This window comes from Pseudonaja textilis, chromosome 2 (genome assembly GCF_049901715.1).
Source record: "Pseudonaja textilis isolate UNSWEBS1 chromosome 2, rPseTex1.2, whole genome shotgun sequence".
Lineage (NCBI taxonomy): Eukaryota > Metazoa > Chordata > Lepidosauria > Squamata > Elapidae > Pseudonaja > Pseudonaja textilis.
The window spans coordinates 223,370,760-223,395,122 of record NC_141991.1 but is presented as its reverse complement, the minus strand read 5'-3'; the positions used below and the strand labels follow the sequence as shown (position 1 = coordinate 223,395,122).

Sequence of the window (24,363 nt, the reverse complement as noted above, 5' to 3'; positions counted from 1 at the left end):
GTCTTGGTGTAAATACTCTCAGTATACTTAAAAGAAGAGACACATTCATCAAGAGTCGAGAATCATAAGGTACAAAATTTAATGATGGTCATAGGGTACAATCAACAATCAAATCATACTAGGAAAAGTCAATATAAATCATAAGTATACAAGTGACAAAGTTAGTCATACAGTCACAAGTGGGAGGGGATGGGTAATAAGGAGTGATGAGAAGATTAACAGTAATAATAGTGCAGACTTTGTAATAGTTTGAACAGTTGTTGAGGGAATTATTTGTTTAGCAGAGTGATGGCTTTCAGGGAAAAAACTATTCTTGTGTTTAGTTGTTCTGGTGTGCAAGTGCTCTATAGAGTCGTTTTGAGGGAAGGAGTTGAAAAAGCTTACGTCCAGGATGTGAGGGGTCTGTAAATATTTTCACAGCCCTCTGACTCAGTATACAGGTCCTTGATTGAAGGCAGGTTGGTAGCAATTGTTTTTTCTGCAGTCCTTAATTATCCTCTGAAGTCTGTGCCTCTCCCGTTGGATTGCAGAACCAAACCAGACAGTTAAGAGGTGCAGATGATAGACTCAATCATTCCTCTGTAGAACTGTATCTGTATGATTGGACTATGTGATGAACTGATGGGTGCAGGGGATGGATCTTTGGTTTCTCTTTTGGGAAGGGGAAAACCCAGAACTCTCAGATTCCGATTTTCCCAGATGTGGCAATACGACTTCTCTAATAAAATCTTGCTTGAACTAACTTTGTTTCTGAGTGATGGAGATTGAGTTTGATTGGAATGCTGACACATCTGTCTCTCTCCCTCATCTCTCTTTTTCGTCTCATCTGTCCTCCTTTCTCATCTCTCATCTTTCTTTTTCCCTTTCTCATCTCTCATCTTTCTCCCTTTTTCTTTCTCCCACTTTCTCATCTCATTTCTCTCATCTTCCTTCTTTCCTTTCTCTTTCATCTCTCATCTTTCTCCCTCATCTTGTCTTTTTCTTCCTCCCTCCCTCTCATCTTTCATTTCTCATCTTTCTCCCTTTCTCTCATCTTTCTCATCACTTTATTTCTCCCTTTCTCATCTTTCCTTCTCTCAACTCTCTCTCACTCGTGTGTGTGTGTGTGTTCCCTCTTGAACCATTTTCAAAACCAGGTGAGGGTTGGGTTTTGTTTTTTTGTATTTGCTGAAGTTGTTCTTTCTTCTTCTTTGGGTGCTTTTTACCATATGATTTAAATCAAGATCCATTTCAGCTTCCCAGATAAATGAAGTTCTTTCGTTCCCCCTGCTGTGGCTCCTGTCAGATGATCCCATCACTGGCTGGCCCCGCCCCTCGCCCTCACTCCTCGCCTGCCCTGAGAAGAGCGATGGCGGCAGATGGAGACTCACTTGATATTCCAGAGCGGGAGTGAAGTATCCCTCTACTTGCCTCTTCTTGGTGCTGTGCGCGCCTCGCACTAAGTTTAAGTGTGCTGCACAAGGCACTGCAAGAGCAGCAAGCATGCCATGGAGGCGGCAAGAGGAATATGGGAAGATGCACGTCTTTGTCTCTGCCCTGAGACACTGATGCCAGTGCTCTTGCCGCCTCTATGGCTGTTCGCTGCTCTTGCAGGGCCTCGCACAGCACACTTACACTTAGTGCACTTCACAATGGGGGAGGTGGCGTCCCCTCCTCCTCCTGGAGCCCATTATGACACGGAGCATCAGCTGCAGCCAGCCTGGCCAGTGTCTCGGGTAGAGAACTCGCACATCTCCCCCAGCGGCCAAGGTGCACACAGCACCAAGGGCCAGAAAGAGAGGCAAGTAGAGGGGCGCTTCGCTCTGGAATACAGAGCAAGTCTCCATCTGCCCAGTGGTGGTATTTGACTGGTTCTGCCCAGTTCTGGAGAGCCGGTAGAGCGATGAGCAGTGGAGACCGAACCGGTTCTGTCCGCTGCTCTGCTATTGGGCCCACCCGCCTGCCCGCTCTGAAAACAAAAGCCAGGATTTTAATAGTGACTGGCGACATACTCAGATATTCCAAATGAAAATAAAACATATTTAGGTTTTATTTTTCCTAGAACATATGATTAGATAAATTACAGTAAAAAATTAGAGAGCACATTTCTGCAAATAATTATCTGCTTTGCTACTAAAACTATAGCTAAAGATATGACTCAGAGGTGGGATTCAGACACCTCAGGCTAGTTCGAATTTAATTTTACATCCAGTTTGGCAAACTGGTAGTTCCAACGACCAGCTGCCCCCCACCCCCCAGGAGTCCCCACATGCCTGGTTCTGGCTCCCAAGTAAGTGCAGGGAGGCTTCCTGGGCCCCAAACAGAGTGCGGTGGGGTACAGTGAAAGAAAGAAAAAGAGGGAGGTGTGGGAGAGAGAAAGGGAGGGATGGGAAAAAGAGAAAGAGGGGGAGAAAAAGAAAGAGAAAGAAAAAAAGGATAGATGGATGGATGGAAGGGAGGGAGGAAGGGAGGGAGGGAGGGAGGGGAAAAAAGAAAGAAAGAGGGAGGGAAGGAAGGGAGAAAGGGAAGGGAGAACTAAAAAGAAAGAGGGAGAGAAGGGAGAAAGAAAGGGAGGGAAGAGAGAAAGAGGAAGTATCACAAACCCTGGCACTAGACAAAGCTTCAGAGGATGCTTTGAAAAGCAAAGTAATCCAGGACTGGAAGGTACCTTGGAGGTCATCTAGTCCAACCCCTTGCTTTAAGAGCATTGTTAAATTTTCTCTCTTTTGACCCACTCAGTCACATGACACATAGTCACACACCCCAAGCCACACCCACAGAACCAGTAGCAACAAAATTTGAATCCCACCACTGGTATGACTGAAACAAAGCAACAGTAGTGTCTGTAGGTGGAGGAGAAAATTAATACACATTTCCAGAAATGTAATAATGCAACTGCCCCAGTTTAGGTACATAAGCCAGATGTTTGATATAAATATATAAATACATAATTTTCATGAGAGCCAGGTTTGGTGTAGTGATTTAGGTGCTGCCTTAGAAACTAGGAGACTATGAGTTTTAGACCTGCCTTAGGGCCAGTCACTTTTTCTCAGCCCAACAGTGCTGCTGTGGGGAAAATAAGAGGCAGGATTATTAAGTACATTCACTTTGAGTTCACATTATACATAATAATTACATAATCACATATGTCATCATTTTAGTATTATCATGAGCTGCTTTGGATGTCACTGGAGAGTCAACCTTTACTCTAGATATTAGCAGAACTTGTTAACAGATTTAAGAGGAATTTCTAAAATTATATTTCCAGTTTCACTAATTATACTCACATCTCTAATAAAAGGTTCTGCATAGAAAAATCATTTTAAATAGATCTTATGCTTCTAGAGGGCAGCTTTCTCTACTGCCTTTGGAAGATAAAGAAGAGTCGGATGTTTGTAAATTTTCATCTTTAAATTGTAAACAATGCCACAGCAAAATACATAGTACTTTAAAATTATTGACAAGGAAGCACACTCATTATCTGGAATCAATCTCAACTTTTCCCTACCCTTAATGGAATGGACAAAGGAAGCTAAGATACACAGGGGGCTATCACAGAAAAGAAACTTCATGTTTTATAAATCCAGACATTATATACAGGTACATAAAAATAAATGCCATGAAGCTATTTCCAATTAAGTGTCAGATTATAGCCTTTATAATTTCAGAAATTATATTTAAGAAAAACAATACATAAATAAGATTAATATTTTAAGTGCACATGTCCAGTTTAATACTTTCAAGATATATTTGGCACATTACTCCATATTATTCCAAAAGAACAGTAGCAAAAACAAATACATGTAACATACAAAATTATGTCTCCATTAAATACATCATAGAATGGGTGCACAAATTCATATTTAGAGATGCCTCCAGCTGATTCATCTTCTTATCTTTCTCTTTAACTTAATTTATTGAAGATGTTTAATAACTGGTGAGGATTCTCTGCTCAGAGGAATGTACAAGAAGTAATATTTAATCAAAGGCATCACATGCAGGGAGGACCAGGATGGCTGTGAATGCAACCTGGACAACAGTGCAAGCTATCATGAGCAAAAAGATCACATTCAACACAAAATGCACTATGACAGACTTTACAAATATAGACCTGTGGAGGGGGGAAAATGAAAGTTAAAAGTTACATCTTAGCACACCATCACATTGTTAATAAAGTAGTAATGCCCTTATATGCTTTTTAAAATTTTGCTAAGCAAATGATAATACCCTATTTAATATAAGCAATAATTTTATTACATTGTAATGAAAGCTGACCTATTCTGATGTCAAGACTGAAAATAAGGCCCAAAATCTAATATATAAAGATGTTTGTAAAGCTTACTTGCATGGACATAAAATATAAAATTGTTTACAATTTAAATTTAATAAATACTTACATGATGATCTCTGATTTCTCCTTGACATCCCTGACAATACCTGTTTAAAATATATTTGCAAAGTTCTATTAGGAAATGTGTAATAATGTTTTTGTTCCAATTTATTACCAGATTTAGAAGAAGATTGATGGTGCCATTGTAAATCCCTTTATTTAAGATAAATAAACAGAATACCATGGCCTCCGTAAAGAAACCTTTAACAAAGTTTTCTTTAGGGATTCACACCGTCCAAGAAATAGTATTCACTGCCTGAGATGAAGGTAGGAAAAGGCCTTTTTCTACCCAAAAATTGGAACTCTGCCTCAAACTTTAAATTACTCTTAAAAACTATAAGAACCAAAAGAAATACTTTCATAAACTGAAAAAATAATTTGGAAATATTTTACTCAGTAGTGAATATATTGTATTTTAAACAAGGGGCTAGTGAAACACTTAACTAGAAACATTAAAGGATATGCCATTTAGCTGAAGAACAAAATTCCTGGAATTTTGGATTGATAATCCTTTCCTTACATACCTTTCCCCCATATACTGCTCCAGTGGGACTTCCTCAAAGGCATCCAAAGGAAACAGGTGATGGTATGATCGAGCCAGATGTGGTGCAGACACCAGTGTAAGCCCTGCATAATATAGGTTCTGTTGATTTTCAAGCCTCTGTTCCTCATTCCAAAATAGTATGTCCAGTGTATAAAAGTTTCAAGCTTATTTTTAGCTATATAACATTGAAAATGAATAAGCTTATTCTAACTGCCTAAAAGTAAAAGTATGATAATGAGCATATGCATATTGAAGTCTAGTCCTAACAGAATAGCCACAGCCAATCCAACATTTGTGATTAATTATCATGATTTATAGTTGAGTCTAAACGCAAAACATGATCCACTGGAGAAGGAAATGGTAACCATTCCAGTATCTTTGCCATGAAAACCCCATGGACAGTACCAAAAGGCAAAATGAAGCTCAAACACTTTGGCCACCTAATGAGAAGGAAGGACTCACTGGAGAAGAGCATAATGCTGGGAAAGATTGAGGGCAATAGAAGAAGGGGACAACAGAGAATGAGGTGGCTGGATGGAGTCACTAAAGGAGTAGGCATAAGCTTAAATGGACAGGAAGGCCTGGAGGAACATTGTCCATGCGGTCGCAATGGGTCGGACATGACTTTGCAACTAACAACAACTAATTTCAGTCATAGTGAATTATGAAATTAATTCATTCAGGTGTTATCAACTAGGAATGTCCTGCACATAGGAATGGAATGGTTGAAGTTTCTAATGAAACATGGCAGATACAAGTGCACATGAACTTCCCATTCTAGTAAACCTATCTTTTTAATAGATCAGTAACTGTTTTAAAATATTATTTAAAATATTTACACAGAAATGTATATTACTATTAAGTCATAATCTCAACTCAGGCTATAAAAAGCAAGACAAGTAAATTATATTCCTAAAACTATAAAAAGTCCATTCAGATATCTCAAAACAAATGTATTTAAATCTAGCAATGCGCTAAACTGAAAAAGATTAATAAGCTAGGAATGCTTTAAGCATTAATAAATACTCGTTGTTAATGACACATCAGATAAACTAACCACAATTTTTAGTACAGGAGAAAACTTTAATCAGCTCTACATTGTTAATTTCTTGTAGTAGCTGTTCTAATTACAACTTACTTGAAAATATTTTGTATTCATTCTGTAAACAAATTCCTTCTACCCAGGGTTGGGATTCAATTTTTGAACAACCGGTTCTGTGGGCGTGGCTTAGGTGGTGAGCATGGCTTGGTGGTCATGTGACTGGGTGGACATGGCTTGGGGGTCGTGTTACTGGCTAGGAGTGGCCAACTCAACATTACTCACATCGAGGCACACATCTCTGCGCCTGGCCTCTCATGACTGTGGGGATGCTACAACAGTCGTAAGTGTGAAAAATGGTCATAAGACACTTTTTTCAGTGCCATTGTAACTTTGAATGGTCACTCCACACAAGCAAAGTACCAGCAAAGGAGGGGAAAAAAACTCCAGAGAAGTTCCTGAGACACGAAGTCCAGTCCTGCCAAGAATGTAATAAGGGTTCACGGAGAGGCAGTTTCTGTAAGCAACACCAGCATGGTTCCTTCCTGCCTTCCTTACAGGATTAGGCCAATAATTTCTTCTAACAACCGGTTCTCCGAACTGCTTAGAATGTTAACAACCAGTTCTAGCGAATAGGTGCGAACTGGTAGAATCCCACCCTTGCTTCTACCTGAAACTGCAACAAATATTTAACCACTTTTCAGACTTGCATAGATTAACTATATTTGAGTCAGATTTTTAAATTACTAAGTAATAATAGTAGTAGCCTACTTGGGACCCATATAACAGCTTAAAAGTACAATTTTCTAGAGAATGTGACACAATTGAAGCAACTGAGATATAGATCATTTATGAAAGATGGAGGAAGTGTCATTTAACCATAGCAGAAATGCTGTAACTACTTTGTGGGAACAAGTTTTATCCCTCGTTTTTAGCTATAAGAACGAAAAAGGAGAATATACTATTATGCTCCATTATGGTAGACAAGTATAAATGCCCTGATACTCACCACACACTTTGCATTCCACAGGGAGCTCACAATATTTGGCTCTACACTGGGGACAGAAATATCCTCCTAATGTAAGGCCTGGATCATTGCTGTTTTCCAGATGCCTATATAGAAACATATTGTTTTCTGAATACTTGTACTGAATGTGCTTGAATTATTTGAACAAAATTAAAGGGAGATTCTACAAGTAATATTATGATTCTTACGGAAATTGTCATCAAAGAAATCATGACTATTAAGTGCTTCTATTCTGTAATATATTTTTCCAGCAATTATGTTACATTTTATAGGGAAAATATTAGTGTCCTGCAATGGATAAAATGCTAAAAATGTATAAGGGTTGTTTCCACTTACAAAATAGCAACTGAATTATTGGCAATTAGTACATCTAAAAGATCAGTTGATTAATATTTTTAGAAAGAACAAAATAAGGTGTTGGTGAAAGCTAATTTTGATTAAAGGATTGCATCAAAAATGTATTTGCAGTTTTCAATTCATCACTTCCTATTTCTGGTGGGTGAAAAAGTCAAACTGAGTTTGCCTACATTTACACAGAAGATGTAGAAAATGTATCACAAGCTACAGAAGGATCTGATATACCTTAAGATTGTGCCCTATGAAATGAAATATGTAATATACAATCACATATTACTTACGCCATGCTAAAAGATGGTTTTGCATCCTGGTCAGCCATCAGTGCAATTGTGTGCTGAGGAAAGCCTATGTAAGAAAAAAAATACTTAGAAAGATTGATGTTGTCCAAGTTTGCATTCAGGCAAGATATAGGACATAGTATCCAAAAAATGTTCCAATTTGTACAAATTCTCAATGAACAGCAGCATGCAACTTCTTTCAGTACAGCTGTTTCTTAACAAAAGGACTACCTTGGTGCCACGATTACACATTACATATGGTAAAATAAGCTACCATCAGCCACGGTGGTCAGTGGTTAGAGTGTAGTACAGCAGGTTACTTCTGCTGCCTGCTGGCTGCCTGTTAACAGTTCAAATCTCACCAGGCTCAAGATTGACTCAGCCTTCCATTCTTACGAGGTGGGTAAAATAAGGACTCAGATTGTTGGGGGCAATATGCTGACTCTGTAAACCGCTTAGAGAGGGCTGTAAAGCACTGTAAAGTCTAAGTGCTATTGTTATTGCTGACATTGCATGCTGAGCCTAGAAACAAAATAGACTTGGAGGAATTTTACCTCTGGGTGTCCATAGTATGACCTGCATTTCTCATGTTAAAACAATGGAATAAACAGAATTGCATAGAACATTTACAGAAATGCTGTGGGTTCAATATTAAACTCTTAAAATAACAGAATTCTTACCCATTCGAATAAGAGAACTTTCAGAACTAGAACTGGCTGGTGGTGGACTGACATGATGCATCAGGAGTTCCTTATAATGGCTTTCATCTAAAATAACATGGTAAGTTCCTGCCATACAGAAAATAGTTAAAATAGAAGTTGCAACCACTGCCAACATATGCATCAAAAGCTACCTGCCTGGTTAGAGTGAGAAGTGTCCTGCAGACTTAAAAAATGACTCTTTGCAAGTAAAGAAGTTCTCTAAAAAGGAAAGGTATTGTTTTCTCTTTTGGTCTAGTCAGCAGTCCCCAAGCTTTCAGGCTCCATGGACCAGCAGTGGTGGTGGCGGGGAGGGGGATGGTTTTGTGTGCACAACCTAATCCCACACATGCGCAAACGGAGCTTCGCGCATTCACCCACTGTTTGCCTGGCCCGGTTCCCAATGGGCCACAGCCTGGTATCAGGCCACAGACTGGGGGTTAGGAGCCTAGTCTAGCCAATACACAAAGAACAGTACATAGTGGGTAATAGTGAACCCACTTATCCACTTATCTTTAAATTTTTGTAAGGCTGATTAAAAAAATATTAGTGAAGCATTAATTACATTGATTGCACTATTACAATGTAACAATTTTAATAAGTTAATTATGAATAAAACACTTTGATCAAATTCTATTGCAATCAAAGAGTCAGATCTAGTCAATTCTGATTGCCAGATACACAATTTATAAGAAATACTAAGGAATTTTTACCTTCCTTTTCACTTTATTAAAATTACCATATGCTCCTAATTTATTTTCTTGTGTTATTAAAACAGAAAATACATCAATAATCTAAAATTTGCTGCAAGGCAATTGTTTGAAATATATATATTTTAAGTTCCTTGCAGCTACACCGAACACTCTTCCCATGGTGCTGTTGCTGTTATGTCAGTGTCCTCTGTTTCTCTAGGCCAGGGCTGTCAAGCTCATGGCCTGTGGGACGGATGTGTCACACGTTAGCCATGCCCACACCCACTTTAGCAAAGGGGAAAGAAGTCGTGATATGTCATGTGACGCCATGATAATGCATGTTTGACACCCCTGCTCTAAGTAGCAATAAACTACCAGAGCTGAAATCTGTTTCCAAAGCCCTCTTTGTAGCATGTTTTTTATCATTTTGAAGCAGAAAACACTTTTAAAAAGAACTTTTAAAAAGAGTATAAATATTAAAATAGATAACATAATTTAAACCAGAAAAGTCCATAATTTCCCTCTAAAAGGAAATAACTCTTTTAAAATCACATCACCAACTTCCTTCCACTAGCACCCTGCAGTTGTCAGAGACTCAGTACATGTTTAGTGTTGCCCACAATCATCAAAAGATTTCTCAGCCACGCTTTAAATGCACAACAGAAAGGGGAAATCGTGAATGTTTTTCAGGGAACAAAGAGTTCAACATTTTACAATGGTTACTGAACACAACCAGAAGCATATTGAAGCTACATTAGAAAATGGTTATAAATAAAAAAAATCTTTATATTGCATGGTCAGGAAAAATAGAGAAGGGTAAAATATATATATAAACTTTCTATAAAATGATGATCTTTGTGCATCATTTCCTTTGGTAAAAATCCATATCCATATTTCTGAATTCATTTTATGTATATAAATATACATACCACCAGTTTCTCTGGCAAGTACAGTGCATACTCGTACTTCAGCAGAAAGACCAATAACAGACACTCTGATCTTAACCGATTTTAAGAACTTTGGATGAAAAAAAGACAGAAATAAAAAAACACATTCCATCAGAATAGAAACTTATAAAAGGAAAGAAACTTCCAATATTTCATAACACCCCAGTTAATTATTTAATTATCAAACTGGCCCAGTATGACAATTAAATAATAAAACAGAATAAATTCTGTACCTTTATTAGATCATATATATTTGAGGGATCACATGTTGTAAGGCTGCTCAGTATTACTAAAACTTCTCGGCTTGTATGTCCTGGCATGTGCCTAAAGACAATAAAATATTCACTTCTAATAGTTACAAGAGCAAGTTTCAAATGTATTTATGATTATATTGAATATGTGAAGTCTGTTTGAACCTTCAATTGCAAACAGATGAATAAGGCTTTATTAAATCCTTTCTTACTGAAAGAAGCAAACCCAAGTTTCTGATACAGATAGATGAAGTTATACATATACCTAGTTTGAAAAAGAGTGGCTATATACAAATGTGATGTTTACTTTGATAGTGATAAAATACAAAAAACACAAATGAAAAAAATAATATAAGACTTTTCAATTTTCCAAAATCATTAATAACAAGACCAATTTGATAAAGCTATTATTCTAACACAGTCTTAGCTTATTTCAGTAATCATGCAAGACTGCATACCTTCCAGCAACAAAACTACCAGAATTTCTGTATGATGAAATCCGACAGAGCTAAAGGAAACAGGATTAGAAAAGCCATTCTAGGATCCTTATATTCCAAAGTGACTTGGAGGAACAAATTAAGGCAGCCAGTTTGGCATGCAGGCAAGGCATATGATTTTACACTGAAATCAAGTCAAGAAAAGGACCAGAGCATGAAACAAAAATATGTATCCACACTCAAAAATTATTAAATTGCCCTGTCAATTTTTTGCTTTTTTAACATCACTTATAATTAGTGCAATCATTTACTGCTATTTTACAATAAAATTAAAAAAAATCAAACTTCACTCTTATATTTCCAACATATACTTACTTTAATGTTTGGGTGGCTAAATTTAAGGCATTATATAGAGAAGGTTCTCCTAGGCAGGTCATATCTACTGCTTTTTTCAGAGCTGTTATGTGTTTCCTTGGATTCCCTATGAAAAGAAATTAACCTGTCATCACAGATTAATGTCCTAGCTCACTCCCAGGCTATGGAAAATAACTCCCTTAGGAATTGTATTTGGCTGTTACTGTTTTTAGAAAATTAAAACTTCATTTTAATGTACATGTTTACAACATCAAATACATATACAGTATATATTATTTATATCAGAAACAATGGCCATTTCAGGAAGAAATATGAACCGAGGAAACAGAGAATCAATACCTGAAAGTTCAGTCAGTTTTTCAGCTCTTTTACTCTTAGTTACAACAATGCCAATCTGCAAGAAATTTGTTTGCCGTTAATAGGATTCATTGAGCAATGAAAATTATATCTCAGAAAAGATATGGCTATATTTACATAACGGACAGAATAGGATAGTTCCACATACAAAACACTATTGCTTCTCTTTCTATTACAACAGATTTTGCTGATGAAAAGACTGAATCAAAACAGTTATTGCAAAATATTTCCTGGAGCAAAATGCTTTAGGAAATATTTTGTAGTCTGCATCTTAATTAAGTAACATAAAGGTGTAATTTATTGCTTAATTGTGCTGTAAAACCATGGAATCTGATAATGCAGATTTCAGAATGCTAGGAATCATTGATCTCCCCTCCTAATTTTTTTTTAATTTATATGGCTACAAAACAGGCTTGATAAATGCTGTCTGGTGAAATTAGCAGCCAAGGAATGAAGATATTGAAGAGCTTGAAAATATTATAATGCACTATTTCTCTATAATCCAGGAAACAAACAAAGATTACATTCATGTAAATTGAAAATCCATGCTGGCTTCAGTCATTCTAAACCACTCCAAGAATCCACTTGCAACAACTGGGAAAAAAGAAAGTATGCTTGCTTCCCCAATTCCAGATGGTTAACTAATCGCTACCACTTTACCAAACATTAAGGAAAAAAGGTAATTACAGGAATGACCTATGCATGTAGCATCCTGCCCTACATAATTTCAAATTCTATCTAATCCTTTATCTTCCATTATCTATTTCATGCTGCTTTACCCAATAATAAAGTGTTAGTACAAAATTAATGTGCACTGGAGTTTTGGTTTTCCCTAGGACAGAAATGGAAAATATGCTAGTGGTTTTTAATCTTAATTTACGATAACATATATACTGCTTAAACATTAGAATCTTTTTCCAGAACTTCAAACTTCAAAATAACTTATTACTACCATCAACATTTCAAGAGAAATTGTATATTTAAACAGATGAAGCTTAAACAACAACTGTGAAACTTTGTTTTCAACAGTACACATACCTGGCTTATAGGATTTTGATCAAAATATTCTTCAACAAAATATTCCAGTAGCTACAGAATGAGAAACATTAACACAATATATCAAATACTATTTTATATTGGACAAATGTACTGAATTCTTTGCATCTCTTTAGAAAAATGCTCTTCAAACTAATTTCTAAGCTATAGTGGTTTAAAAATAGCAAAAATACTGTGAAGTTAATAGCAAAAAATACTGTAAAGTCTGATCATTATATTTATAAAAATATGCATACTTCAAGGATTAGCTTCTTTTAAAAATGATGATCCCAGTTTTGCACAGCCCCACACATTTAGTTAAAAACAATTGTAATTGGAATCTATGTACCTATAGCTTTTGACTGTGACACTTCTTGAGTTTAGCAGGACTTAAAATTGAACTAGTTTGTAATTACCTGCACTCCTGAACACATTTTCTAGGGATTAATTCCAATGAAATCAGAGATTGCTAATGCGTTTGGGATTAAACTGCATGCTAATTCATTGAAACAAAGCAGGTTAATACACTCACACAAGTGGAAAACTGCTACAATATAAATACTTTCATATAAGAGTACCAATTTAAGTAGACTCTTATATTCACGGAATCGGAAAAATAAGAGCGAACAATGTACTGGAATAGAATTCTTTATTGGCCAAGTGTGATTGGACACACAAGGAATTTGTCTTTATTTATATATTTCACTTTTCGGTGATATACTTGTTATTTCTTACCATCTTCTATTAGAATAATTGTGCAAGTTCATTAAACTAAGAAAGGATCACTAATCTATGGTCAACAATAAGAATTTGGGTCTCCTAGACAAATCCCACATTACATTTTTTATATAGATTTGGAACAATTTTGAATTATTTCAAAAATAATCACCTTTAAGGTACACGTTAATCTATTAGGTTTTAAATCTTGATCTTCCATTGTTCTTGATCCATCTACTACTACATACAGGTGGCGCATCTATAAAGATTAAAAAAACATGAAGCACATATTATATATATTGTATTCCAAAATAGCATTAAAATATTACCTTTATATACAACTTCACCTAAAATGACAAAGCTAGTTTTCAAAAAAAATAAAATCTATCATTCCCTTAATGTAGAATTACAAATTGCAAACATGCATAAACTTGATTAAGATCCACTGAAATCAAAGCTCAACTAAAAGCAAAGAAACTAATCCTGAATACGTAAGTGTAAAGTAGAGACTACAGATATCAAGTTTTTTTTTAGGCTTCACCCTAATTCTTTGCCTGAAGCATTATAAAACATACCTGAACTAATCCAAGAAATGTAGTACTTATCACAATTAAAGGGATTTATAATATATTCATTTATTATCTTGCCTTTATTTTTTATAAGTAAGGTGGCAAACATACCTAATACTCTTTTCTCCTCCCTATTTTCCCACGACCCTGTGAGATTGAACCGAGAGTGACTGGCCCAAAGTCAACCATCTGACTTTCACGCCTAAGACAGTACTAGAACTCAGAGTCTCATGATTTCTAGCCTGGTACCTTAATCCCTGATCCTCCCACACCGAAATCCAGGCAAGAAGTTGCCATTTACTTTGTCCTACTTCATTTAATGCCTAAGTCTAATTTAAGCAATTTTATTTGAAGCAAAATGAGAAAATGAAAGTGTACCATCCCAAGTCGAACTTGTCCATGATGTTCAAAAGTTCTATAAAATAAAAAATAATTTATTTAGTGTAACGTTCATGATCTCTAGGTAAGCTGTTTGCATATTTCATTTTGTACATTTTCTAAAAGGTATAATCCATGTAATTCATGCATTGATCATTACCCACCTGGATTGCCGTAACACATTCTACATATGGCAGCCTTTGGATATTAACAGGAAGCTACAACTGGTGCAAAATAGCATAACAAGACTCCTACAGGATATACTGTTTTATAGAACACATCTGGCAACGAAGAAGGCATGTCTCCTGAATCCTACAAAGTGCCTTTTTAAAGTGATTGGACCTGGAGGATATCAAGCTTTTAAATACAACTGGAGAAGCAATCCTGCAAATATCCAGCCCCAGTACTATTAGGGGCTTTATAGATGACCAGAAGCTCCTTGAAGCGTACTGCTAAAATAGTACAGCTCATGATATAACATTACATTGCTGTACTGATGTGCCCATACCACTGCAGTCTGAACTAGTTATAGTTTCTGAATGGTCTTCAAGTCTAGACCCATTTCAGTATCTAGTCACATGGTGTCTAGAATATCAGTTACTATGAGAAAAGCCTCCTATTCCAAGAACAGACACAAGATTTAATGAACTGGAATTTTAAACCAAATGAGCAGCAAAATTAGAAACTGTTAAAAATAAACGTTGAGCGTTAAAGCAGTATCTAGAATTCTATAAAATTCACAGAAAAAAATTACACAATTTACACGAATAGTTAAACTTTTATGCTACTAAAAACAAATTGAATAATTGTGTTCCATTACTTGTACTACTATATTTACATCAAAATGTATAAACAAATTGTACCTTAATTTTTAATTATAATGAAATGAAGAAATTATAGCACCAACCTTGTGAACCTTCAAGTTTCCTCTTTCTACTATGTATTCAAAATGGACAGTGATTAGTGTGTGTGTGTGTGTGTGTGTGTGTGTGTGTGTGTGTGTGTGTGTGTGTATCAGTCAGGTATATATGTATGTATATAGCATGTGTATATGTATGTTATGTATGTGTTTAGGTAGATATATACTTTCTCTTAAGAGCAGGCAACAGAATTTCATTTTTAATGTGCCAGTGTGCTTACAAAAAATGAATGAAAGTTGTTTTATCTATCTTAAGAACATCACATTACCGGAATACTTTTATGTTTACTGAGATATAAATCCTATCACATTCAACTGACATTTGAGTCCTAATTGTTAAACAAATCACAAATATTTATGATATTAGCATGTAACGGATATTAGCATGTACATTTTAACTGGTTGTTATATGATTATGCTATCTACAAAGTTTGCTTGAATTCCATTTTTATCTTCTCAGTCCAAATCTTTTTTTTCCTTTTTGGCATGTGACTTCCTACCTATTTAATATTAGCATTAAATATGCTACCCGCTTAATTTTAAAATCACTCTCAGTGTTTTTAGCTGAACAAAGAAGTAAAATATTTAAATAAACAAATATTACTAGGGCATATTTTGGATATTTAAAATAAAACACTAAAGATAAGAACAGTGCTATATTTCATTTATCTGAATATAACTTCAAACAAGGGAGAGCTGAATATTCCATATCCAAATGGTATGGAATTAACTAATTTAAATTTACACATTTCTTATAAAATTATATCAATATAATATACTATACACCATACTCAATTAATGCTTACCTTTTTCTCTTGGCCTTGTAGAGAATATCTTCTATACTAGCTTTTAGTGATCCAGATTCATCTTCTTTAAGAATTTCCCTAGAAACAAAAGAAACAAAAAAAAAAGAGTAAGAATTCTGTAATGTACTTACAGCAGGATGCCACATTTTTTTTAAAAAAATGGAGGGAAACAAGTGCTGAAAAAGCAAGCTTACCATGTTCTTTCGTAACCCCCTTCCCACCGTTTGGTTCTTTCAGGTTCATCATCCATTTCTTTGAGTCAATGTTTTCCTAATTAAGTAACAAAAATAATTATCACAATCTACTTAAAAAGATTTTAAAAACATTGTATTGATAGCCGCACAGACACATATTCCCACACAATGCATACATACAATGATAGAAAGTTAACATAACCACATCCTGAAACTGTTCAAGACCAAATTTACCTAACTGTGGTTCAATTCTGAAAAACAGTTTAGTGTATATTTGCTCCATGGAAAACACCTTTTCCTTGCATTCAAAGGCACTTCCACATCCTTTTTCTATTCCTTCTGTGGGAAATCAGTCCACTTCCTTGTTTTCTAAATACATTCTGAGCCATTTAGTTTCACATCACTATTCTTATGAATCTAGAGGGACCAATTTGTGAATAATCAGCTGTTTTTAAGTGGTTGTTCTTAAACTTTTACTGTGTACAAAGGAAAAAATGCTTCTTACAAGTATACCCTTGGAATTTATATAATTTAGAGTAACGTTATTACACGTTGACACATTTATTCATGTAAGTTTATAAAATAACGCAAATAAATAAATAAAAAATATATAGCCAATAATCTCAAAATATGATTGATTTGAGAGGTAAAGACGTAACAATCGGGCATAAAATAACGCAAAAAAAATAAATAAAAAATATATAGCCAATAATCTCAAAATATGATTGATTTGAGAGGTAAAGACGTAACAATCGGGCAGCGGGCTGTAGGGAGAACTTCAGAAACGGAAAACAATAACGCGATATTTCTAACACAAAACACGAGAGCAAAACTTTGCCTAGACTGCTGCAGCCGAAGAAAAGCCAGCCTCTCTCCTGTGGCTGATGTGGAAGGTTCACTTCCCAGGAGCAGCAGAAGAAAATTTAAGAGAAAAGCATTTTGCACTCACAGCGTTTCTCAGCTGACAGAAAGGTTTTTTTTTTAAAAAAAACTCGAAACCGGAGGGATTCACCAAGCCTCCTTTTCTTCGTCAACGATCTGTTTGGAAAAACGAGGAGACGAACAAAAATAACCCACCCACCGTCCCCTCTTTCCTGAAAGAACCGGCAACAACCCAACCAAACACCGCCTCCTCTCTGATTCCGTTCCTTTCTTTAGACACTCCGGTCGCAGCACGAAAACGGTGCAACATAGTTCCGGCGAAGAAAAAGCTCGAGATAGAGGGAAAGCGCCATAGATGCGGAATAAATATTATTTCTTATTATTAGCCAATGGCTTCTTAATCCTTGAAAGGGGATTTCTGGAGGAGACTTTGTACAGTACCCGCTTGGTATAGTAAAACTTTTGCTGAACCGAAAAGTTGTTTTGCGTAGCTGTATCAAAGATAAAACTTGATAATTCTTGAGTTTTGGATTTTATTCCCTTCCGGATCAACACCGCACGGTTCTGTTTTTATGTGCAGTATTTAGGTGTACGGTGTCATTAGACCTTGAGTGAGAGCAATATTTAAAAAAAAACCCGACGGGAGAGGAAGCAGGTCATAGATTGCAGTACAATTGTGATTGAATGCCAATGTATCCCCTCTCCAACTCGCCACGTAGCTACAAGTTATAGCAAAAGAGGAAGGAGGCTCAATTTGACTGAATAGTTTCTATTAGTTAGAAAAAAAGATAATCAGAGTATATAATATTATACACTCATGCTGTCTGTGTAAATATGGAGCACTTTAAATCCAGACCATAGCTGATTTCTGCAGATGCAACCGATTGTTTGATTGAATTGGCCTGATTCAGAGGGGTCAATTTAAGGAAGTTGTATGGGTGTGCATAGGAAAGGTTTGGTTAAAAAAAATACGGTTTGCTTCTTACTCTCTGATCTGTACCATCAGTACTGTAAAATTGTAATAAACGATTCTTTCTCAGCCTAAGGTTGCTGAACTCTGTACCTGCCACTTGCAGTTTGGAAACATTGGATACGCTATAGTTGGATTTTCATAAGTAATGCTGTTTTAAAATTTTTGCATAGCAAAAGGGATAACAGAATTTTTAAGGGAGCTCAGTGGTGGAATTCAAATTTTTTTACTACCATTTCTGTGGGCATGGCAGGGGAAAGATATTGCAAAATTTCCCATTTCCACCCCACTGGAGCTGTATAAAACCCTGCAATTTTCTGTGATAAAATTCCACTAGGCATACTTAAAACAACTGTTGCTAAGTATATATAGCAAATTGCCTATGCCCTATGAAATGCAATATTCAAGCAACATGATCAGGTATTCTTGTCAAGTTTTCAGGGATATTAATCTGATCAGTGAACAAGAAAAGGCTTTTTTGATGATGGTTTTACACTTTTGGAATAGTGTACAAACATATAGAAATATCTGGATACCCTCTAAATATTGCTGCCAAAACTCCACATTTTTTGAAAAACTATTCATAGCTTGCTGCTTTATAAAAGCATTTTTATTTTTTTTTAAAAAGAAGATTGCTTCCTTTCGGTAACATTGGCAGTCCTGAGAGCACTTGCAAGAAAGACTATACTGCCTCCTGCCGTGAGTTATGGCAAAAGGATACCCAGATATTAACATTCTCTGTTCATACTCACTCCTATGAAGTCAGGTATTTTTAGAAATAAGAATTGCATTCTCATTATTAGCACTCACACAGCTGTTGAAAACATTGTTATTAAAGTGCACATTCAGGGATTAGGAGAGTGATAATAAGGTACTTTGCATATGCATGATACTATTGTGGTTTTGTGACACAGAATTTGTGCATGAATGAATAGGTTTAATTTATATCTTTTATTTGTAAGATACTTAAGTTTTGTCAGTTGAAGTAGCATAAAAATTCAAGAAAGGGAGGAAAGGAAGAAAAAGGTAGGATCCCAAGTACAAAACTGAAGCAATTTAATTTTTTTTTACCTCAATACAGGTAGTTCTCAATATGGGTAGATTGTAATACCAATCACAATTGGGACCAGAATTTCCATGGCAGCTGTTAAGTGACTCATGCCTAATTTTTTTGTGCATTTTGCCAGTTATTAAGTGAATCACTGAAGTTGTTAAGTGAATCTGGCTTTCGCCATTGACTTTGCTTGCTGGCAGCCAGCTGGGAAGGTTGCAAATGATGATCATGTGACCCCAGCATGCTGCAACTATATGCCAGTTGCCAAGGGCTCAAATTTTAATCGTATGACGGTGGGAATGTTGCAACAATTGTAAGTGTGAGGACCAGACACAAGTTCTTTTTTTTTAGTGCCTTGCAACTTTGAATGTCACTAAATGAGTGGTTATAAATTAAGAATTGGTTGTAATACTTCAGTTGAATGGCATTCAATATATATTTTATGTTTAAAGCTTAAGATATGTTCAATACTATTAATAGCTGTTAATTTACATATACTTCATAAACTGTACAGTGTGTTCTGGTATATAGTATACTCCCATATGAAACAAATACATGCAATTACAATATACTGTAAAGTTTAAGATCAATACTCTGAAGTTCAGTTTCATAATTTTAATGAGACTGCCCTTCAGATCCATAGCTCTTGTATTACTCTTCAGAAAGAATAGATATATTTTCATCTTTTTATTTTGAGACAATAGAATCTAGAAAATGTTAATGAAAATGTCATATGAAACATTTGACTGCAATCCATGGCTCCACATCCACCGCCATTTTTTTCTTAATGTAAATTTGGAACTTGATGTACATTGTTCCTTTTTTTCTGCTTTGGAAATTCCTTCCCTGTGGTATAGGGCAGATCAAGGTATTTTCATATCCCAGTTCACAACAGGAGCATCAAACATTACTCTTAATCAGATAAGATTCCAACTTAATGCTCTTAACAAAACATTCTTCTAGCAGGAAACAATTTCTTGCAACACCTAAAGGTACAGGTTTGGATGAGTTTGTGAATCAGAATAGCTTGTGATTCTAATATTTAGTCTTCTAACTTATTTCTCATCACTTGTTTATGAAGTCTTAAAAATTTGGGCCAATGGAAAAACAGGAATATATAGTATATTCAATTTTCATCATAGATAAATTTGTAGATCCCAAGATTCGACAAGAGCAGAAATAAACTATTTGATATTAAGTAGATCTTTAAAAATAACTAGATTTGGATTAAGGTAAGTATCTTTTATTGCCAACATTCAAATGCATAATAGAAATGGATTGGATATATAAAATAGTAAAATATTTGTTATGGTTCCTGTGATAATTAAATTAGTTTAGGCTTGAATTACTGAGCTTTATTCTCCTTATATAGCCTGTTCCCATTAAGTTTAAAAGAGATGGTTGACTTCTATCAGGTTATATGTATGTTGCAGACAAGTTACACAAAATGAAATTATAACAATATTCAGTTCATTAGTATTACTGATGTAGTAGCTACCTTGCTTACTTTAATAGGAAAACAGAATGAAACTGAAATGAACAATCTCTTGGCTTAGATTTATTTAATGCATGCAAGGTATATACTTTGAAGTTTTTTTTCTTCCCTCTTTTTGCAATATACATACAATTTTAAAAACCATCTTTGTACAGTATATAACAATTTATTAAATTTTATTAACTCTCAACGATTCTGAGCTATTAATACAATAAAAGAAATTACAAGAAAATCAAAAAAAGATAAAAGATTGCAAGTGACCAGATGAAATAAAGCGAGGGATCTCTTTATCTCACCAAAGGCCTGGGTGAAGAGTCACGTCTTCCAGGCTCTTTTAAACATTAACAAAATAGGGACCATCTGGATTTCAAGGGGAACAATCCAGAGAGTAGGTGCTGCTACGGGGAAGGCACACTTCTGGATCCCTGATATTTGACATTTCCATTAGTTTGTTACATCTAAACCAGGGGTGTCAAACTCAATTTCATTGAGGGCTGCATCAGGGTTGTGTTTGACTTGGGGGACGAGGGATGTGGCCTGGGTGGGTGTGGCCAGCTCATCACTCATGTTGGGGTGCCTATGGTGGCCAGAGCGCTTTGCCAGTGAAAATGGCTCCTGAGCTCCGTTTTTGCTGGCAGAAATACCTCAGCCCAGACCACTGTTTTCAGGGTAGTCCCACGGGCCAGATCTAAGCATCCCATGGACCGGATCTTGGGCCTTGGCCCCTGGGCCTTGAGTTTGACACCCCTGATCTAAACACATTGGCAAGAGGCATCTAATGCAATATCTTTTTTAAACTTCTTCTAAACAGTTCTTTAACTCCATTTTATCTCCAGAGATTGACTCCAATACCTATTGCTTATCAAATGAGTAGATGAATATACATATTAGGGTTACCAGTAATAGGATCCCAAGCTGTGCTACCAAATTGGTCTGATAAAGCATTGCATTTCCAATTTGGCAGGTAAATATTTCAAGGATATTTCTGTAGACGCAAGAAATCAGGAACCAGGGTTGCTCAAATGATTACAAGTTTATTCCATGCTATCTCTCTACAAACATCTGAACTACTAATGCGAAGGCAAATTGGCAGTAGATCAGTCAACAACATTCAAGGGAGGCTGGACTTAGATCTCTTGTGGGCATGAAGGAACTCCAAAGTGATGATGTGCCTGACCCTTTGCTGATCATCTACAATTTATTTGTTCCCCAATATAATATTTCTGAATACAGTCTTGGTTATTTTTCACAGAAAAAAGGATTGATAAATTTTTCTAAATCTCTAATTTGATCATTCATGAAGAAACTCGAGATGGTTCAGAAATGAAATGAAACCTAATGTTCCTACACATATGATATGAAACAAAACTATTGATTTGACTGTTTATACATTGACAAATTTGAATTTTATTGACACTGTATCACAAATTACAAAATGAAATCCAGTCTTTCAGTATGTAAGGTATTGCATTCTAGTCACATATTTTAAACACAATTTCCATTATTAAAAAAAAGTGATTAAAAATATTACAGTGCTTACATAAATGTACAGTAGATGGATCCAAACAGTCATATTTCAATTATTAGTCATGACTGAATCCTACTGGTCTCAATGAATCTTTTAAAACATGGTTCAACAGACCCTGCAAAAGAGTCCAACAGAACCTCAGACTGCATAACTTCTGGTGTCCTTTCCAACTCTGTGGTTCTACTATTGTTTAGACTTGTCATACACCTCTGCTAATCGTATGGCATGCATTCTTTTTATTTCCCAGCATCTCTCCCCACTTCTAATCAAAAAGAACTCTAGATGTAGCCACTGTCAGAAACCTAAAATTGGGCAGTTTTAGGGACCCACCAAAAGAAAATAAATTTCCCAGTTCAATTTATGGAGTACAACACTTGGAACAAAGCCAAAATGAATGCATCTGGTTTTCAATTCAGCACTTATAATTTTTCCATCACCTGTAGGGTTTGATATCAGCACCAGTGCTCAATCAATTATAACCAGAAATAATTGTCAAAAGAGTGCCCACATTTAAAACTAACAGAATTATAATAAGTATAAAAACTGGATTGTCTTGCTTTATAGTACTTGTTTTCATGGTAAAATGTATATTATTTAATATATTTTAATATTATTATTGCATTATAACATTAAATATGTTACAGGTAGTCATTGGTTAATATTTTCTATTGCTAAACAATGTGGTTGTAAAACAATGTCATGTGACTGCATCACTTCCTCATACCGCTCCCCATTGGTGGTTAAGCGAGGATGAAGAGTTATTAGGCAAGTCTCAGTTTACAAGCTTAGACAGGGAGGGCATATGGTGTGAAAATGGCAGGGCCAGAGGTAGTTTCTGCTGGGTGGGGGAAGATGTAAAAAACCTACCAGGGAAACTTGTAACCTTCTTTGACTTTGCTTGTGGGAAACTGGCAGGAAGGCTTCAAATGGTGATCCCATGACTGCAAAATACTGTAACCATTTAAGTGTGTGAGCCAGTTGGCAACCACTCAGATTGCAATCACATGACTATGGGGGTGTTGGGACAGCCAGAACTTCAAGGACTGGTCAAAAGTACCACTTGTTCAGCACCACTTAACTTCAAGCAGTTGTTGAATGAGTGGTTGTTACATAAGGACTATTCATAATGTGAATACATTTGCTTTTACTTCTCTTTTTGTCATTTGGCCATGATATGATATGTCTTTACAGAGCAGTCTAGATTTTTTTTGCAATTTAAAAGGATTGGTTAAATGTGCATACAATATCAGAAATAAACCTCATTGATTTGGGACTTCCCATTAAGTTTGTATAGAATTGTAGCTGCTTATATAGTCAAATATAACATACAGGCATTTTTATAACAGTTACAAATTGGACAGTCAAGTCAAACACACTAAAAATTATATTTCTGTAATAAAATGATACTTAAAATACAAGATGAGATTTTAACAGAATAAATTTACATTGTTTCACAATGTCAATAAAAATATATTATACTGGCTGATCAACAATGGATCCATTTATACACCATTTAAAAGAAAAGCCTGCTAGTTTTTTATTTACAAGTAACCTAGATATATAAAATTGGTTAAGAATAAGAGAGGAAGACAGGTGTTTTGGATAAAGGATATAGCTTATACTGTTTAAGATGTAATGAAAAACATTTATCATTTTTTTCTGAAATTAAGATTGCAATACGCTGAGAAAAATGGAATGAAAAGAATGACAAGAAAAGCAAAAGCTCAAGATGTCCACTGTTGATCCTGAAAACATAGGTGGTAAAATTCCTTGACTCAGTGAAACTATAAAAGATCCCATATACTGAATTCTTATTTCATGGTAAACATGGCACAAATAATATTATGAAGTATATAAAAGTATACAAAGGGTCTCTCTCACTATTGTATTGTCCAACACAAAGATATCCCAGCTTAATGAAAACTGGCATTCTTATGCAACCTGATTTGTTTCCTTCTTGTTATGATTTCCGACTGTCATAATCACTGACCATCCTTTTGATGTGGGACAGTTTATTCTTCAGCATCTTGCAGTGTGCTTTTCGCTTTTTATAATCTGCGGACTGAGGACAACATGCAAAGTAGTATTAATGTCAAACGTATTAAAAGTTAAAGTTAAGAATACAATGCTAGATTAATGTAACTAATACTCTGTTTTAATCCATAAAAATAATCACAGCAGATGGCAGTAGCTAGCCAATTTTTGCTGATTTTTAAAAAGCTAAGCAAAGTGGGGCCTGATTAAGAAATCACCAGGACATCCTAGGTGATTGGGCTTCTAGAAAGCCATAAAACACCCCAAAGAACACAATGAATAATCACTCTTATTTTGAGGTCAAGAAAACAACATTTATGTGCCCATGAAATCGCCAGGAATGAAGTTTGACTTGAAAAAGCCTATTTATTTTACAACAATAATGAACAGTAATACAATTAAATTGTCCTA

At 35.5% G+C, this 24,363-nt stretch overlaps 2 protein-coding genes across 5 annotated transcripts in view; both read right to left on the bottom strand.

Annotated features, from left to right (window-relative positions):
• Positions 1-3,371: 3,371 nt before the first annotated feature.
• Positions 3,372-17,496, bottom strand: GTF2H2 (general transcription factor IIH subunit 2). The gene is made up of 16 exons (XM_026718339.2): positions 16,939-17,496; positions 15,990-16,065; positions 15,796-15,873; positions 14,071-14,107; positions 13,296-13,382; positions 12,410-12,460; positions 11,354-11,408; positions 11,015-11,120; positions 10,185-10,275; positions 9,934-10,021; positions 8,295-8,402; positions 7,618-7,681; positions 6,962-7,065; positions 4,894-4,996; positions 4,377-4,416; positions 3,372-4,090 (listed from the first exon to the last, which is right to left on the bottom strand). Exons 2-16 carry the CDS (start codon positions 16,043-16,045, stop codon positions 3,971-3,973), a joined length of 1,188 nt encoding a protein of 395 aa, XP_026574124.1. The 5' UTR covers positions 16,046-16,065; positions 16,939-17,496; the 3' UTR covers positions 3,372-3,970.
• Positions 17,497-21,773: 4,277 nt separating this feature from the next.
• Positions 21,774-24,363, bottom strand: part of OCLN (occludin) — a 389,915-nt gene continuing 387,325 nt past the window's right edge. For 3 of the 4 annotated variants that reach the window (XM_087927126.1, XM_026718385.2, XM_026718400.2), the window contains exon 9: positions 23,285-23,980. In XM_087927126.1, coding sequence (XP_087783252.1) covers positions 23,879-23,980 — 102 coding nt within the window. In that variant the 3' untranslated portion in view covers positions 23,285-23,878. Of the gene's footprint in view, positions 23,981-24,363 lie in introns of all 4 variants that reach the window. The other variant, XM_026718393.2, reaches the window with a different exon arrangement.